The sequence below is a fragment of the Bos taurus genome, chromosome 18 (assembly GCF_002263795.3).
Source record: "Bos taurus isolate L1 Dominette 01449 registration number 42190680 breed Hereford chromosome 18, ARS-UCD2.0, whole genome shotgun sequence".
In the NCBI taxonomy this organism is placed as follows: domain Eukaryota; kingdom Metazoa; phylum Chordata; class Mammalia; order Artiodactyla; family Bovidae; genus Bos; species Bos taurus.
Genome location: NC_037345.1, coordinates 22,133,488 through 22,152,416, shown reverse-complemented (window position 1 = coordinate 22,152,416; position 18,929 = coordinate 22,133,488). Strand labels below are relative to the sequence as shown.

General features: G+C 40.8%; 1 protein-coding gene across 6 annotated transcripts in view; it reads right to left on the bottom strand.

Moving 5' to 3' along the window:
- Positions 1-18,929, bottom strand: part of FTO (FTO alpha-ketoglutarate dependent dioxygenase) — a 423,982-nt gene that overhangs the window by 312,058 nt on the left and 92,995 nt on the right. For all 6 annotated transcript variants that reach the window (XM_059876983.1, XM_010814570.4, XM_059876984.1 and 3 more), the window contains one exon: positions 2,643-2,720. In XM_059876983.1, coding sequence (XP_059732966.1) covers positions 2,643-2,720 — 78 coding nt within the window. The remainder of the gene's footprint in view (positions 1-2,642; positions 2,721-18,929) is intronic.

The window sequence follows — 18,929 nt, the reverse complement described above, 5'->3', positions numbered from 1 at the left end:
AAACTGACCTTTTCCAGTCCTGTGGCCACTGTTGAGTCTTCCAAATTTGCTGACATATTGAGTGTAGCACTTTCACAGCATCATCTTTCAGGATTCCAAATAGCTCAACTGGTATTCCATCACCTCCACTATCTTTGTTTGTAGTGATGCTTCTTAAGGCCCACTTGACTTCACAGTCCAGAATGTCTGGCTCTAGATAGGTGATCACACCATCGTGATTATCTTGGTTGTGAAGATCTTTTTTTGTACAGTTCTTCTGTGTTTGCCTTGGAAACGAACAGAGATCATTCTGTCGTTTTTGAGATTGCATCCAAGTACTGCATTTCGGACTCTCTTGTTGACTATGATGGCTACTCCATTTCTTCTAAGGGATTCCTGCCCACAGTAGTAGATATAATCATTACAATAACCTCAGATAATTAAAGTACACATGAAGTACTACAGGTACACACGAGAGGGAAAAGAGACAACCCTCTGGGCTACAGAGGTGTCAGGGAAGCACCCTACAGGGGATGACACGTAAACTGTTACTAACGGGTAATGCGGAAGTTCACCAAGTAAGGGAGATGGAGAGGATGTAACTGGAAGACCCAAAACATAACACACTGAGTGTGTACCTAGTCACTCAGTCATGTCCGACTCTTTGTGATCCCACGGACTCTAGCCCACCAGGCTCCTTCGCCCATGGGATTTTTCAGGTGAGAATACTGGAGTGGGTTGCCATTTCCTTCTCCAGGGGATCTTCCTGACCCAAGGATCGAACCCGAGTCTCCTGTGTCTCCTATTTTGCAGGTGGATTCTTTACCTGCTGAGCCACCGGGGAAGCCCCAAAGCACTGAGAGGTAGTGACAAAGCTCAGCGTGGGTAAAAAGGTAAAAGAATGGGGAAGCCAAGGCTGGAAATGCAGGAGCCAGGCAATGGACAGCCACAGGGATGTGAAGCAGGAAGCTGACAGGCTCAGATTTATGTTTTGGTTAAAAAAAAAGTGTTTACTTCAGCTTAAAGGATTAAGAAAAAGGGGTAAAGAGGAAAACTGCTCTGCTGCTGCTGCTAAGTCACTTCAGCTGTGTCCGACTCTGTGTGACCCCATTGACAGCAGCCCACCAGGCTCCCCCGTCCCTGGGATTCTCCAGGCAGGAACACTGGAGTGGGTTGCCATTTCCTTCTCCAATGCATGAAAGTGAAAAGTGAGAGTGAAGTTGCTCAGTCGTGTCCAACTCCTAGCGACCCCATGGACTGCAGCCCACCAGGCTCCTCCGTCCATGGGATTTTCCAGGCAAGAGTACTGGAGTGGGGTGCCATTGCCTTCTCCAAAGAGGAAAACTAGAACAATCCAAAAAAGGACTGATCAGGTGACAGATGATGAAGTTCTAATGACAAGGGAGATGACACATGATGTCCTGGAAGTGAGAATACCCTGGAAGTCAGGAGACCTGGGATTCTGGATGGGTAAAGCTCATTTGTTTCTCTCTTCTTTCCATGGAGAATCAAGAGTGTGACGACAAGCATACATTGGGTGCTGGAGAAACCAAGATGATGTGGCCCAGCTCTTATACACCAAGAGCTAACATCCTCATAGGAAAGAAGGGGTGAAAAGGGGCTATTTTTATTTCCCAGCGTGCCTTCCTCTCCTTCTTTGGTGTTAACAGGGAAAAACCCTCCATCTCTGACCTACCCTCCCTGCAATTTGAGTGAGAATGGTCATACTCCAACCCTACCCCACAAGTGGGTGAGGGAACTAGGCCAGGCTGATAGAAGCATCTCAATACCCTGAACACAAGGACTGATTTGGGGAGAGAAACATGCCTCTAACCAGGCCAACAAGATCACGCCTGGGGGAGTCAGAACCAGTAAAGAAGACATCACCACCTTCTTCTGAGATCCTATGGGCTTAAGACCACACACCCCCAGGTCTGTCAGAGTCCTCTTATACCATCAGGGGAGCGCCTATCTAGCATGAAGTCACCAGAGAAAAGCCAAGCCAAGAAACAGGGAAAAAGAGTGATCCGATGACATCTTTCGAGAAACTGGATTCGGCCATGTGCTTATCCTTGACATCTAAGTTGTCAGTCAATAAATTCCCTTTTTTGCCACAGTGAGTTTGTTTGCGATTTTGCCAGTTGTATTTGAAAGAGTGCTGACTAATTCAGGGGAGAGACACAGAATCCTATAACTGCAATACACTGTGAGGGGTACAATCACAAGGACCCCTTGTGATTTATATGGTACAAGGAGCACCAGGCGAATGCAATCAATTCCATTTGGAGGTAAGGTAAGTTAAAGAAACGTTCACAAAGGAGGTGATGTTTCAGTGAAGTCCTCAAGAATTAGTCATCTGGCAACAGGATAAGGGGCAAAAGAAGATTCCGTGCAGAAGAAACAGAAGCAGAGGGAAGGAAGTAGGGAAAAACATGGAACGTTTGGGGAAGAAAAGACAGTCCACTATTCTAAAGCACTAAGTTCACAGCAGAAACATTGCGCAGGAACGTATATGTTCTGGGGGTGAATCAATGGGTGACCAAATCAGACCTTAACCTCTCATTTAATCTCTCTAGACCACAGTTGCTTCATAGGCAAAATAAGGTAGATCAAGGGGGAAAAAAAAAAATCAATGGAAATTGACAAATGTTAAAAGACCTTACCTGCTGATAGAATTCATCGTCTTTGGGGGTCAGGTAGGGAAGCCACGTGTCTTCAAGCTCTTCAAGAAGCCTCAGTTTCTGTTTAAAAATAATGATTATAGGTGACTAAATTATAAACAGACTCAAAATATAAGACAATGTCTTCTTTTTTTTAACTTTTTATTTTGCATTGGAGGTACAGCCAATTAACAAACAATGTGAAAGTTTCAGGTGAACAGCAAAGGGGCTCAGTCACACACATACATGTATCCATTCTCCCTCCAAACCCCCTCCCATCCAGGCTGACAATGCCTTATTTTTCTAATAAAAGAATACCCTCCAAAAGTTAGCCGACTTAAATGTATAAACTTTAGAGGAAAAAGCTAGCCAAAAGTCAGTTATAAAATGTATCAACTTAATTACATATGCATTTAAATTACATCATATAAAATATTAACTTAGAAATAATTATTTTATTCACTCTCACATTTCAGGAAGCAATTTGCTTCACTCTTTAATACCAAGATCTTTTTCTTCATTGCTAGAGTCATCTTTTGAGTCATCTAATACAGTTTTCCAGAACAAACCTTCCTATCTGTAAAAACTGCTTAAGACAGCAGTTTGTAAACCCTTACTTTCACTGAAAATACCCAACTAAGCCACAAGGATCCAGGGTCAAAGTATATGAATTATTTGTTCATCTTGTAAACATTTATTTGAGATCGTATCCACTTCCATATTACTTTTTAAAAGTAATCTTTTATCTCTAGAATAATTACTAAACCTATGTTGAGCATCTTTGCCTCTTTTCTTTTCCAATTTGATAAATCTTTTCAAGCACCTACAACCAGCACTCATGAGGCTATCTCAAGACACCGTGTCTTCCCCAAACAGTACCAGGCAGTTCAAACAAAGTAACTAAGAGAGGACCCCATATTATAACATACTTTATAAGGAATCAAATACATCTGAGATGACACCTTTCTTATGAGGGATTTTTTTCAAAGAATATCTGACCTTATATTCAAGCATACATGATATATTTGTATATATGCATATGTAGCACATAAATAGTATATATGTTTATTATATATGTATGTATGTGTGTATATATATATGTATATGTGTATATATATATGTTGGAGAAGACTCTTGAGAGTCCCTTGGACTGCAAGGAGATCCAACCAGTCCATCCTAAAGGAAATCAGTCCTGAATATTCATTGGAAGAACTGATGCTGAAGGTGAAGCTCCATTACTTTGGCCACCTGATGTGAGGAACTGACTCATTTGAAAAGACCCTGATGCTGAGAAAGATTGAAGGCAGGAGAAGAAGGGGATGACAGATGATGAGATGGTTGGATGGCGTCACCGACTCAATGGACATGAGTTTGAGTAAGCTCCGGGAGTTGGTGATGGACAGGGAAGCCTGGCGTGCTGCAGTCCATGGGGTCGCAAAGAGTCAGACATGACTGAGCAACTGAATGGAACTAAACTGATGTTTATTGATGCTTTCGAACTGTGGTGCTGGAGAAGACTCCTGAGAGTCAGTCCCTTGGAGAACAAGGAGATCAAACCAGTCAATCTCAAGGGAAATGAACCCTGAATATTCGTTTGAAGGACTGATGCTGAAATTGAAACTCCAGTATTTTGATCATCTGATGCAAACAGCTGACTCATCGGAAAAGCCTCTGATGCTGGGAAAGGTTGAGGGCAGAAGGAGAAGAGGGCATCAGAGGATGCAATGGCTGAAGGGCATCACCGATGCAATGAACATGAACTTGGGCAAACTTCAGGAGATGGTGAGGAACAGAGAAGCCTTGCGTGCCGCACTCCATGGGGTCACAAAGAGTTAGACATGACTGGGCGAGTGAACAACAACAACAATGTGTATACAGACACACAGACACACAGAAATCATCTGGGTGCTACAGAAATCTTCTGAAGGACAAAAAAACAGAAAAGGCAGAAACAATTGATTTTCAAATAAAACTGCAATGCAATGCATATTCAGGCTGTTATCAGCCATTGAGGAACAATTTTAAGAATTAAAAAATGGTATACCTTACTCTGGGTTAATGCAGCGCTAAGCCCTAAAGCAGGACTTGGAAAACACAGACTAGACTTTAGCCTCAACCCACCCCAACGGGCACTGTCTTTACGCAGTGGACAACCTGCTAACCCAGACAGAGGGGCCCTGAGAATCACCTTCCCCACGTCTGCACAGCCTTCTCACTAACCCATCAGAGAGTGCTTGTGTGCCAAGTCGCTTCAGTTGTGTCCAACTCTTTGCAACCCCATGGACTATACCCACCAGGCTCCTCTGTCCATGGGATTCTCCAGACAAGAATAATGGAGTGGGTTGCCATGACCTTCTTCAGGGGATCTTCCTGGCCTAGGGATCGAATCCGCATCTCCTGTGGCTCCTGCATTGCAGGCAGATTCTTTACTGCTGAGCCACCAGGGAAGCCCCAACCCATCACAGAGTAGTCCAGAGCAAACACCCTATTGGGCAGAACTCAAGTTATTTCCAGATCTTTTGTATAATTATCCAAAGTGAATAAAGAGAGAGAGGGGAAAAAAAAAAAAAGAGGGAAGAGAAAAATAGCAACCACTTGACCTAAGAGAGACAAAACAGTAAATTTACTCTTATGCAAAATTCTAGCCCGTCTATCTAATTAAACTTTCTGCTTTGTCTAATGCTACTCTAAAAGTAGTTTTTCATTTGTGATAATAAGACTGGCTTACCAGTTAAAATGGGGCTTCCCTGATGGCTCAGTGGTAAAGACCGCCTGCTAACACAGGAGACCAGGGTTCGACCCCTGGCCTGGGACAATCCCCTGGCGAAGGAAATGGCAACTCACTCCAGTATTCTTGTCTGGGAAATCCCACAGACAGGGGAGCCTGGCAGGCTACACTCCATGGGGTCGTCCAAAGAGTCAAGAAACGCCTTAGAAACTAAATGACAACAACAACCAGTTAAACTATGAAGAGTTTTCCTTTATGAAAGACCTATCATACTAACACAAAAACATTGGTTTAGATAAATCACTGGCTAAGTGGTGTATCTGTTTTCTGCATCAGCCGTTATTTGAGACACAGAAAGAGCTAATGATGTTTCCACGCCTATACTCGTACATTTATGAACTCCAGCACAAACTGACTCAAAATCTACACCTCAATTTTCACTTCAAGCTCAGGAAAGCCTGCATTTTCCTATGACTCTTTTACCAGTCCTTTCTACAGATAGAACATTTAAATGCCAAAAAAAAAAAAAAAAATTTTTTTAATGTTTAAAATATGTTTAAAAGCCTTGATGATCGAAATGCACATGATATCTCAGACCTTGAGATGGCTCCACCTTACAAATACCACCTTAAAATCTCCTCAGGAGAACCAAAAAAGCTAATCTGTATACAAGAAGGAACACAACCATACAGATTCATATTAGGAATTACATATTCCACCTTGACCAGATTAAACAGCAAGAGACCTGGCCCAAAGAAGAAAAAGCACCCCTGGAGGATGAAATTCTGTTTATAATTACTGTTTATACTTGTTTCTACTTCAGCTGAATTATTATAAAAACAATCAGCTCAGTTGAGGTCCAGTGTGTCAGACAGACATAAAACATTATAACCTGGAAGGCTCTATTGAGAGGATAAAATTCTTTTTTATATAACGATAGAAGGAAATGGCAACCCACTCCACTGTTCTTGCCTGGAGAATCCCAGGGACGGGGGAGCCTGGTGGGCTGCCGTCTATGGGGTCGCACAGAGTCGGACACGACTGATGTGACTTAGCAGCAACAGAAGTCTATACCTGTTCATCTCAAATTCTGCTCCTCCCCCTCCCTTTTCCTTCTGGCAACTGTAAGTTTCTTTCCTATGACTGTGAGTCTATTCTGTTTGTAAATCACTTGGATCATTTTTTTAAGATTCCATACCTAAGTCACATCATGTGACATCTGTCTTTCACTACCTGACTTACTTCATGCAGTATGACAATTTCTAGGTCCTTCCATGTTGCTGCAAATGGCATTATTTCATCATCTAATCGCTCAGTGATATTCCATTGTATATATGTGCCATGTCTTCTTTATGCATTCCTCTGTGGATGGACACTCAGGTTGCTTCCATGTCTTGGCTACTATAAGTAGTGCTGCTCTGAACACTGGGGTGCACGTGTCCAAAAGGATAAAATTCTACAAGAATATCCCTATCATAGAGCAAGCAGAATATAAGTGGTCTCCCTCCCCTGGCAATTTTAACACTGTGAGCATTGTTATATCTCTATGACAGGAGAGAACAGGCCACATTCGACTTAAGGCCACATGGATGAAATCTGCTCTATACATCAACATTCACAACCTGTAATTCTACTGATTAACTAATGAAATCAATTATAAATGATTGATTTATAACTTAAAGCAATAACTTAAGTTGATAAATCACTATCAACTTAAAAAGAAGTTTGGGGCATATTTGCCTTGGTGAACTCAATCCGGAATGATTATTAAACTGCTTATGAACATCACACATTTCTTAAAAATTAACATTGCTTTAAGAAGAGGCAAAGTCATGCAGGCAGAACAATGGAGAAACAAGCCTTCTCATACTCAGGAATGCAAAATAGCACAATCTCAATGCATGGCACAGACAATTCCTATCAGAATTCAAATCTATTCCCTTTGACCCCCAAATCCTACTTCTAAAGATTTTTTTTTATGGGTACCATGTTCAGAAGAATGTACATACACCAGATCACAACTGGCAGAACAGAAGCTTGCTGCTGTTGCTGCTGCTGCTAAGTCGCTTCAGTCGTGTCCGACTCTGTGCGACCCCAGAGACAGCAGCCCATCAGGCTTCCCCGTCCCTGGGATTCTCCAGGCAAGAACACTGGAGTGGGTTGCCATTTCCTTCTCCAATGCATGAAAGTGAAAAGTGAAAGCGAAGTCGTTCAGTCATGTCTGACTCTTAGCGACCCCATGGACTGCAGCCTACCAGGCTCCTCCGTCCATGGGATTTTCCAGGCAAGAGTACTGGAGTGGGTTGCCATTGCCCTCTCCGAACAGAAGCTTAGAAACATACTAAAAACCACTTAACTGTATGCTTTGAAAGGTTGAATTTTATGGTGTGTGAATTAACTAAAAAAAAAAAAAAAAGATTAGAAACAATGCCAGTGTATGTCCATAGAAGACGGTTAAATAAATGGTGGTACATCCACACGATGAATACAACACAACAGTCAACAAGAATGAGGAGGCTCCCTTCAGTGACATAAACAGCTTTCCAGGATACCTCGGGACGTGAAAGGCAAGGGACAAACCATCTGCTTGTATTTGCATAAAGAAACATAAAGGATTTGTGAGAAACTATTTAAGTGGTTCTTTCTCGGGGACGAGGGCTTCCCGGGTGGCTCAGTGGTAAAGACTTCACCTGCAATGCAGGAGATATGCAGGAGACGTGAGTTTGATCCCTGGGTTGGGAAGATCCCCTGGAGGAGGAAATGGCAACCCATTCCAGTATTCTTCCCTGGAGAATGCAATGGACAGAGGAGCTTGGTGGGCTACAGTCCATGGGGCCACAGAGTCACACGTGACTGAGTGACTGAGCAAGCACGCACATGTGCTGTCAGGGACAGGGGTGGGAAACGACAACTAGAAGGGACCACAGATAGAGCAAGACAAGACGGAAGATTTCTTTCTGTATTGTTTTGATTTCTGAACTCTGTAAACATATTGCCTATTCAACATATGTCCAATTATCAACTCAAGTATTTGTTGCCGTTCAGCCACTAAGTGGTGTCCAGCTCTTTGCGACCTCATGGACTGCAGCTCGCCAGGCTTCCCTGTCCTCCACTATCTCCACTACCTCTTGGAGTTTGCTCAAGTATATTACCAATTAATTCTTCACGTGGAACTCAATATAAAGATGAAGACAATGTGATTTGGGGCTTTATTTTAGAAAGTGCAGATATTTGTGATGCATGATAAAGTATTTCAGAGAGAGACTCGAGGACTAGCACAGTAGAGTGAAGAGGGGAAAGAAAAACAGCTCTGACAATTTCTTTGTGTCAACTGTCAAGCAGTTGGTAAACAGACACAATATTCAAATGCACTCTGGAGTGGAGGCAGAAGCGGCTCCTGTTTGACTGTCAGATCTGGCTAACGGCTGCTCCTCAGCCTGAGATACAGATAAATACACACAGCTGGGCCCTCCAGCACACCGCTCTGCTCACAGGCGTCTCTGCTGTCACCCTAGTGTTAAATACATCAAGCAGCTCACGAATGTCACATAGAAAGCCAGAGGGAGAGCAAAGCTGGCTCTCCCACCTGCAGGAGGAGCATCTCAAGACCCTTCCATGAGGGCTACACCCATCTACCTCCACAGCTCCTGCAAGGAAAGGATAGCTAGACACAGGCCTTAGGTAAATCATGGGTGCGACTGTGCTCAGTCACGTCCGACTGTTTGTGACCCTATGGATTGTAACCCACCACGCTGCTCTGTCCACAGGATTTCCCAGGCAAGAATACTGGAGTGTGTTGACAGTTCTTACTCAAGGGGATCTTCCCAACCTGGGGATCAAACTCTCATCTCCTGTGTCACTTGCACTGGCAGACAGATTCTTTACACTGCCACCACCTGGCAAGCCCATGCTGCTGCTGCTAAGTCGCTTCAGTCGTGTCCAACTCTGTGCGACCCCACAGACAGCAGCCCACCAGGCTCCCCCGTCCCTGGGATTCTCCAGGCAAGAACACTGGAGTGGGTTGCCATTTCCTTCTCCAATGCATGAAAGGGAAAAGTGAAAGTGAAGTTGCTCAGTCATGTCCGACTCTTAGAGACCCTGTGGACTGCAGCCTACCAGGTTCCTCCGTCCATGGGATTTTCCAGGCAAGAGTACTTGAGTGGGGTGCCATCGCCTTCTCCAGGGAAGCCCATATCACAACTCAAAACCATAAAGGCTGGATGTCAAAAACTTTATCCCTAGTAAGATTCTGACTCACTGTGAAAAACTAACTTGTACCTGAGTTTCCATATCTTATCAAATAGGCATATAGTTTGCAAATCTTACAGTAATTACATAGAAAGATTAACTAGATCATGACTTGTAATGGGAAGGTGTATCTCACCTACAAATGAAGTGTATTTTCCCACTGCTGTCGCTTTGGCTTCATCAGATTATGTAAACAGCTGTTCTTCATACATTTTTCATTTTCCACATAATTTTTACACTAGGAATCATATTTTGTCAGGTTCAGTAAAAAATAAACTTTATCTGAGTCTTCAAGATACAATCACAAATAAAAGTTTATGAAAGTTCACTATAAAAATAATCACCTAATCTTCTGAGGGTCTCAAATAATAAGTGGGAAAAGTGACTGAGTGCTTCAGCAGGGCCTTAGTGAGAAAGGAAAGCCTCCCCGAGGAAGACTCTTCAAAACTAATACCAGAAAGACAAGTGAGAAGTAGCTAAGCCAAAAGAAGTATAAATAAATATTTCATGTATCCATGTGACATGTTTGTTTTAAAAAGAAAAAGTATCTCACCAAAGAGCGTTCAAGGGACTTCCTGGAGGTCCAGTGGTTAAGACTCCAGACTCCCAATGCAGGGGACACAGGTTCAATCCATGGTCAGGGAACTAGTTCCCTCATGTACCATGGTGTGGCCAACAGTAGAATTTGCATCCTGATTCTATCATTTCCTACATGTAGTACCACACCTGAATCAAGCTCTCCAAACCTCACTTTACTTATCTATAAAAAACCCTGCTTCACAAGGTATTGTGAAGATTAAATAAAATTGATCATATATTAGTACATTTTAGAAATTATAAACTATGCAGCTATTAGGCAAATAGTATTCAAATGGAGGAAGGGTCCACAACAAAACTGGAGCACCAAAGAAGCCTGTTAGTTCTAACACCAGTACTACAGGCCTACATGTATGATTTGGGATTAGTTTCTTATCTCCCTGTGACATATATATGAAGCAGTACATATAGAGATCTAAGAATGTCACCAAGCACATAAAAAACCCTCAATACACTTTGGCAACCACTTGCTGCTATCATTTACCCATTTCCAAAAAGGACAACTTCATTTATTACTTGAGAATTATCTACAAGCAATTCTGTGTATAACCCATCAAATGTCATAGATCAATGCCACATAAGAAACTCAGATACTTATTTTCCTGGACAAACTACAGAAGAACTGTCTAACACTCCATGAAACTGTATATATATAAAATGCCTCAATTAACTACAGTGGTGATAAAAATAAAAATTGCTGTGAAATTTTAGAACAGATGATAAAACAAAGCCTCATCCAGAGACATAAAGTGACTGGCAAGAAATTACACTACTGGTCACAACTCATAATCTCATTTCCTAAGTATAAAGGTCATTTCCACTACACTATACCACACAACCCTAAGATTAGAGAAATCCGATCTTTCAAGAAATGTTCTATTTTTCACTATTAAAATTTTTAAAAAACCATATATAAATGCAAACACTTTACACAATTTTAATTAAAATCAATACTACTTTTAAAATTTAAAACCAATGCTACTTTAAAAATTTTAAACTATAATCACTACTTTTGGACTCTCAAGTCCTCACTGCTTTGGTAGTTCTACGATGCTTTCAAAAATTTTGTTTTTTAATCATTTCTTGTTCAGTTTCTAATAATGGAAGCCTATGCTGTAGTAGACTAAAAATCGAGCCACAGTTTAAAAAAAAACAAAAACATAAACCACAAAGCAGGACAAATTCTCAGGAAGATTCTGCCTCAAGAGTGGTACAAAGTTAGCCCTGGACTACCACTCTGCTCCTTTATAAACAACTTAAAAGTAAGACTGAAAGGATCACACTAGTCAAAAACTATTATGCATGGAAAGGAAGACAACACTATAAGGCAAGGTAATATGACTGATAAAGAAGATAAAAGTCAATTGATGGGAACTGTCGCCAAAATGGAACAGATGACAGAATTATTGTAGTAGACAAGTACAGTAAAAATAGCAATATAACTGCAGATCATAAGTTCAAGAAGTTGGGAAAAGATGGAATATGGTTAACAGAGAAAAAGAAATCAAGCTTCCATTTGTCCTTCAAAAATGAAGAAAAAGACTTTTCCAGACAAACACTGAGGGAATTCATCTTCACTAGATCTGCCGTGTAAGAAATGCTGAAAGGAATTCTGTAAACTGTACTGAAAGAACACTAAGGAACACAGAAATATACAACACACTGATAACATATACAGTAAAATCCAAAATTCCAATACTGTAACATGGTGATGTGCTAATCACTTATCTCTAGTATAAAGGTGGGTTAACCACTTATCTCTCTTTAGTTCTTCTTCACTTTCTGCCGTAGGGTAGTGTGTGTCATCTGTATATCTGAGGTTATTGATATTTCTCCTGGAAATCTTGATTCCACTTTGTGCTTCATCCAGCCTGGCATTTTGCATGATGTACTCTGCATAGAAGTTAAATACGCAGGGTGACAATATACAGCCTTGACCTATTACTTTCCCAGTTAGGAAATCAGTCTGTTGCTCCATGTCCAGTTCTAACTGTTGCTTCCTGACCTGCACACAGATTTCTCAGGAGGCAGGTAAGGAGGTCCAGTATTCCCATCTTTTAGAAATGTCCACAGTTTGTTGTGATCCACAGAGTCAAAGGCTTTGGGGTAATCAATAAAGCAGAAGTAGATGTTTTTCTGGTATTCTTTTGCTTTTTCGATGTTCCAACGGATGTTGGCAATTTGATCTCTGGTTCCTCTACCTTTTCTAAATCCACCTTGAACATCTATAAGTTTGCGGATCATGTACTATTGAAGCCTGACTTGGAGAATTTTGAGCATTACTTTCCTAGCGTGTGAGATGAGCGCAATTGTGCGGTAGTTTAAGCATTCTTTGGCATTGCTTTTCTTTGGGATTGGATTGAAAACTAACCTTTTCCAGTCCTGTGGCCACTGCTGAGTTTTCCAAATTTGCTGGCATATTGAGTGCAGCACTTTCACAGCATCATCTTTCAGGATTTGGAATAGTTCAACTGGAATTCCATCACCTCCACTAGCTTTGTTCGTAGTGATGCTTTCTAAGGCCCACTTGACTTCACATTCCAGGATGTCTGGCTCTAGGTGAGTGATCACACCATCGTGATTATCTGGGTAGTGAACATCTTTTTTGTACAGTTCTTCTGTGTATTCTTGCCACCTCTTCTTAATATCTTCTGCTTCTGTTAGGTCCATATCATTTCTGTCCTTTATCGAGCCCATCTTTGCATGAAATGTTCCCTTGGTATCTCTAATTTTCTTGAAGAGATCTCTAGTCTTTCCCATTCTGTTGTTTTCCTCTATTTCTTTGCATTGATTGCTGAGGAAAGCTTTCTTATCTCTCCTTGCTATTCTTTGGAACTCTGCATTCAGATGCTTATATCTTTCCTTTTCTCCTTTGCTTTTCGATTCTCTTCTTTTCACAGCTATTTGTAAGGCCTCCTCAGACAGCCATTTTGCTTTTTTGCATTTCTTTTTCTTGGGGATTGTCTTGATCCCTGTCTCCTGTACAATGACACGAACCTCCATCCATAGTTCGTCAGGCACTCTATCAGATCTAGTCCCTTAAATCTATTTCTCACTTCCATTGTATAATCATAAGGGATTTGATTTAGGTCATACCTGAATGGTCTAGTGGTTTTCCCTACTTTCTTCAATTTAAGTCTAAATTTGGCATAAAGGAGTTCATGATCTAAGCCACAGTCAGCTCCCGGTCTGTTTTTGCTGACTATATAGAGCTTCTCCATCTTTGGCTGCAAAGAAAATAATCAATCTGATTTCGGTGTTGACCATCTGGTGATGTCCATGTGTACAGTCTTCTCTTGTGTTGTTGGAAGAGGGTGTTTGCTATGACCAGTGTGTTCTCTTGGCAAAACTCTATTAGCCTTTGCCCTGCTTCATTCCATACTCCAAGACCAAATGACTTTCATTCTCTTTTTCTGGTCTCTTTTTAGACTTGGTTGGAATCTCTCCATCTTTTCTCCCAAGTCTTCTGACTGCTTTCTCTTTTTTGCAGTCTTTTGTCTCTGTATAATATATTCTAAGCGAACTCCTCAGTACTCTCTTCCAATTCATCAGTTCTCTTTCCAGCTGTGTCTGGGCTAAAGTTAATCCCATCTATTGAGTTATGACATCTATGACTATACTTTTCATTTTCGAAATCTGTACCTGGCTCTTTTTTACGTAAAGTTGCTCCTGTTCCATTTTTGGATATTTGGGGGGCATTTTTAGATCTCATTTTTATCAGTATGATGTCTTTCCTAATTCTTTTGAATTTCTTGAACATGATTATTTCAGTCTTTCATTGACTTTTCTATAAAATTAATCTCATCTGAAATGGATTTTTATTCACATTGTTTATTCTATTTGTGCTTTCCTAAGTATTTCAGTATTTTGTTCTGAAGACTGATTTTGAGTGGGTGGCTTTTTGTCTTTCCTTTTTACTCCCTCCTCTCGCTTCCCACGTGTGTTCACCTTTCCCTCCATAATGGTTCAGCAGTTCCCTCCACGATAATCCTATACCACCAGTCCAGGACTAAGCCTCATACAGTGGTGATTCAGAGCACAACAGTCTCTCCCCCATCACTCCAAAATCAATCAGTCTGATTCAATTTCTACTCTTAAAGGTTTAGGGATCTTCTCCTGCCCCTCAAAACCCATAGCTCCATGGAGCTATGTTCCTGACATGGCAATCTTTTTTCAGTCTTCTTTTGTGAAAGGTATAACTTCACCTCCACCCTTGGCTTCACACAGTAAGCCTAGTTCTGGTCCCATCTCAAGTGGTAGACCTTGGTCCCTGTGATCCATAGGACCTAAACTCACTTTTTGTTTCCATACCAGAAGCCCTTGCAGCGCCACAGTTTCAATCCAGCTTATCCCTTTATGTTTTGCTCTCTTTCTGGCCAACAACAACATCTCTGTAAGCCCAGCTATGACTCTTTTATTACTTTCTTTTCTTTTAATGTGTTACCTGTCATTGACATGTGTTTGGAGCAGAAGGCAAACACAAACTGTGAGCTTAACTGTAGCATATAACAAGAAGGCACAGATGATTTCTTAATGATAAAAATCCTAAGTAGGAGATTCACTAGGTCAAAAGGCACGCTCTTTTAAAGCCTCTTGATTCAGATTGTGAAACTGCCCTCCAGGAAAATGGTATCTATTTCAACCCATCAATAGACAGTAACCATTTCTTCATATACTCAAATACCAGTTATTATCAAACTTTTACATCTTAAGCTAGTTGACAAATGAAAAAACAAGTTCATACTAATTTATACTTCTTTGTTATTCAGGTGGAGTAACTTCTCATGTTAATTGCCATTTGCAGTAGCTCTTCTGTGAATTGCTTGTTCATGTCTTTTCTCTCTATTTTTTTCCTTTGCTGTTCTATATCTAAGAATCTATACTTTGTGTCCACATAAAGACAATGAATCTGGGTCTTATGCAAGTTGATTAGTTAGAATTCATTTCTCCTTCATTCTTTTATGATATGCACCTTTCTAACAAATTACTTAGTTACTAATGGAGTTCACCTCTCTTGCATCAAGCTATCAAGCTACATTTTCCAGCACTTTTAAAATATCCTCCCTAAGATAGCACCTTTCCCTACATGTCATACTTTGTCAAGCACTCCACAAAGTTAGCATTCCTTCACCTCATAAATTATCTTTCGAGGAAATTTTTTTTTAAATAAGCAAAATGACATGTACAAAATATATACTTTAGCTCTTCATATAATAATTTGAATAGCAAAACCTGTTTACCTCACCAACTTGATCTTAAGTTCCCACCCATGATCATTAATGTTAAGAATGTAGTCCAAGTTTTAAAAGAGAAGAAAGTTTCCTGAAGAGAAAAATTTCTATGATAAAAAGCAGCTAAACAGGCTCTAAAAAGAAATAAAAGTCAAGTTACCTCGCTGGTGGTCCAGTGGCTAAGACTCCGTGCTTCCAATGCAGGGGCCTGGGTTCGATCCCTAGTCAGGGAACTAGACCCTATATGTCGCAACTAAGAAATCCACATGCTACAATCAAGATCAAAGATCCCACGTGTCACAACTAAGACCCCGTGAAGTCAAGTAAGTAAAAATAAAGAAAAGAAAGATAAAAAAGTAAAGAACGAGAAAAAATAAGCTGAGGAATGTACTGAAAGTTTGGGGGAAGTGCAGTTTACACATGTGAAGGATATAATATTAATATCAAAGTAATAATTGTCTTTAGTAAAAGGTTGGGTTCTTCATTCAGGGATAATAACTCAGAAGTCTAATGTCTTCTGACTTCCTTTGGAGTAGCTGCCTTATAATTTCCTTGAGCCACTTCCAAGTATTCTACTGAAAACAGAGATAATCACTTACCCAAGATTTTTCTCCACAATCAAAATATTGCCCTTAATTTTACAAGAGCAAGGGCAATACCCTTCCAAACCATGAGAGAGATAACAGATTAATTAAAACTCTTTCATGGCCACTGTACCTACATTCTAGCTCCAAAGACCTAATAATGGACCGCTTACATTTTCAAGCGGAAAAAAGACTCCTCTGGGCCACACTTGTTTGTATGAAAAAACCAAATTCTCTCAATCATGGTTCAATCTTCAGGGAACTTTCTACCTGGAAATTTGATACCTGAGTCGTCTACTCCAAGGTCAGAGCACGGAGCTCTGCGAGATATCACCATGTGTCTTGCCCAGCTTAGCAGTAGTCTGATCAAACTAAGCACTTTCCCGCAAGCAGTCCAATTGTAAATAATCACACTTGAGACCAGTACGATGTCTGACTTCTTTGTCATTTTGCAAAGCTTTAACCATTATACCATGATCAAACAACCTGCCACGGGAAAGCAGAATGTACATGGTGTTGCAGTAAAAACATGAGGAAGTGACCTCAGTGACTGTCCATTTAATTATTCTTAGCTCTCCACTGTCCCTCTCTGCAGTTCCACAGCAAGTGCTGCATAATCAAACATTAAACACTTCCCCTTGTGTAGCCACAACTGAATTATGCAAGACATGATATATTACTTCAACAACAACAACAGAAATCCCTCAGCTGCTGACACAGCTACAGCAACTAATAGTTTCTGCCTAGCAGTGATGAAAAGTTTAAAGGAAATAAAAATGCCTAAAAGAATAAGTTATTTAATAACTATTTTAGAGGTCTATAATACAAAGTAGATGTTTCTTTTTGTTTTCATTTATCCATTCCCAGGATTCCAGGAAGTCAATACACACTCTTTATTATCAAAATTTCTTGATAGAGGTATTGAGCAAAACCCTATAACGTCACCAGCATACATTTAATTTTATTTCAATATGTGCATTTTATGTTTACAAGTTTCCTTTTCCAATTATATCACACATGAAAAATTACCACTGCTGGCTTGTCTTGATAAAAAGTAAATAATAATTCTAATGAAGTTATTCTTCTTCTGCAAATATGCTAAGGCTTGCAGCCTAACCTAACCGTCACATGTGTTAATGTCAATGTGCTGTAAAACATAAAACTCCAACCTGAGATACAATAAGCAGAGGAATGGGATTCCCTGGCAGCTCAGCGGCAAAGAATCCGCCTGCCAATGCAGGAGACATGGGTTTGATCCCTGGGTCAGGAAAATTCCCTGGAGAAGGAAATGGAAACCCACTCCCATGTTCTTGTCTGGAAAATCCCACAGACAGAGGAGCCTCAGTTGGACATGATTTGGTAACTAAACAACAAACAAAGCAGAGAACTAGTCTTTCTACTTACTTATTCAGATTTTAACTTCAGACACACAGATATTTTAAGTATCCTCTAAACACAAGGTAAAATGAAAGAAGGCACAGCCCAAAATAATTGTTAAAAATACAGGATGTAGGCCTTATTGGGTGAAATCTCACCACCCACCCCATCCATTAATAGCTGTGTGATCCTGAGTAAGTTACTTAACCTCTCTATCCCTCAGTTGCTCCATCTATAAAACAGACATAGTAACAACCATACCTACCTCAAAGGTTGTTATGAAAATTAAATTAGATGGGTTATTATTTGTAAAGAAACAAACATGCATGCAATTCCTTTTACAAAACACTATATAAGTGTTTGATACATTTTATTTAATTATACATGTTAATAAAAGTTTAAAAATAGACCAACAATTTTGCCTGTCCTCAAGGTCCCATTCCTTCCCATTTGCCTCGGCATCATGAGCCAGTCATTACAGTTCTATTTTACATCATCAAGCAACCTCTTTCTCTTCCCATGTCTCTTCTCTTCATCATTTGCACTTATATTATCTCAGGCTTGGACCACCTTCCCTCGTGGCTCAGACGGTAAAGCGTCTGCCTACAATGTGGGAGACCCAGGTTCGATCCCTGGGTCGGGAAGATCTTCTGGAAAAGGAAATGCCAACCCACTCCAGTACTCTTGCCTGGAAAATCCCATGGATGGAGGAGCGTGGCAGGCTACCGTCCATGAGGTCGCAAAGAGTCAGACACGACTGAGCGACTTCACTATGCACTATCTCAGGCTTAAAAAAAAAAAAAATCCTGCCATCTTAAGAACCTGTTAATTAACTAGCTAATTAATTAATTAAACCCTTTCTTGGCTTTTCCTACTTCCCACTCCAGCTACCATCTCAATGCATTCTTTCCTTCAACATCTTTCAAGATGTTCTACCAAACGTCGTGAAAAACCATTTAAGATAAGCGACATGAGCTCTCACTGTCTCATTTTGCCCTCACCCTACTTTTGACCTGGCTTCTATCACTGTCATTCTACTAAAAGGATTCTTCCCAAGATCAGTGACCAACTTCATTTGCTGAAACGCAGCATCATCCTCTCGGTCGTTTGGGAAGCACTTGGGAAGGTCGTTTGGGCCTAGTGAGGTACCTGCATCCCTTTCTCAAAATCTTCTCTTCCATTTGTTTCTATAACATCCGTCCCTTTTATTCCTATGCCCTCTGCTCCCTCCTTCTCAGTCCCTGCTTCAGGTCTTTGTTTGCTGCCCTGAAGAGCAGACATCCCCTACCCTTCTTCTTCTTCTCCCTTGATAAAACATTCTTCCTTTAAGCAATCTCATCTAACACTCCAATCTTTATCTCTAACCCAAAGTGAAAGTGTTAGTTGCTCAGTCACGTCTGACTCTCTGCGACCCCATGGATTACTGTAACCCGCCAGGCTCCTCTGTCTATGGGATTCCCCGGGCAAGAACACTGGAGTGGTTGCCATACCCTTCTCCAAGGGATCTTCCCAACCTAGGGATCAA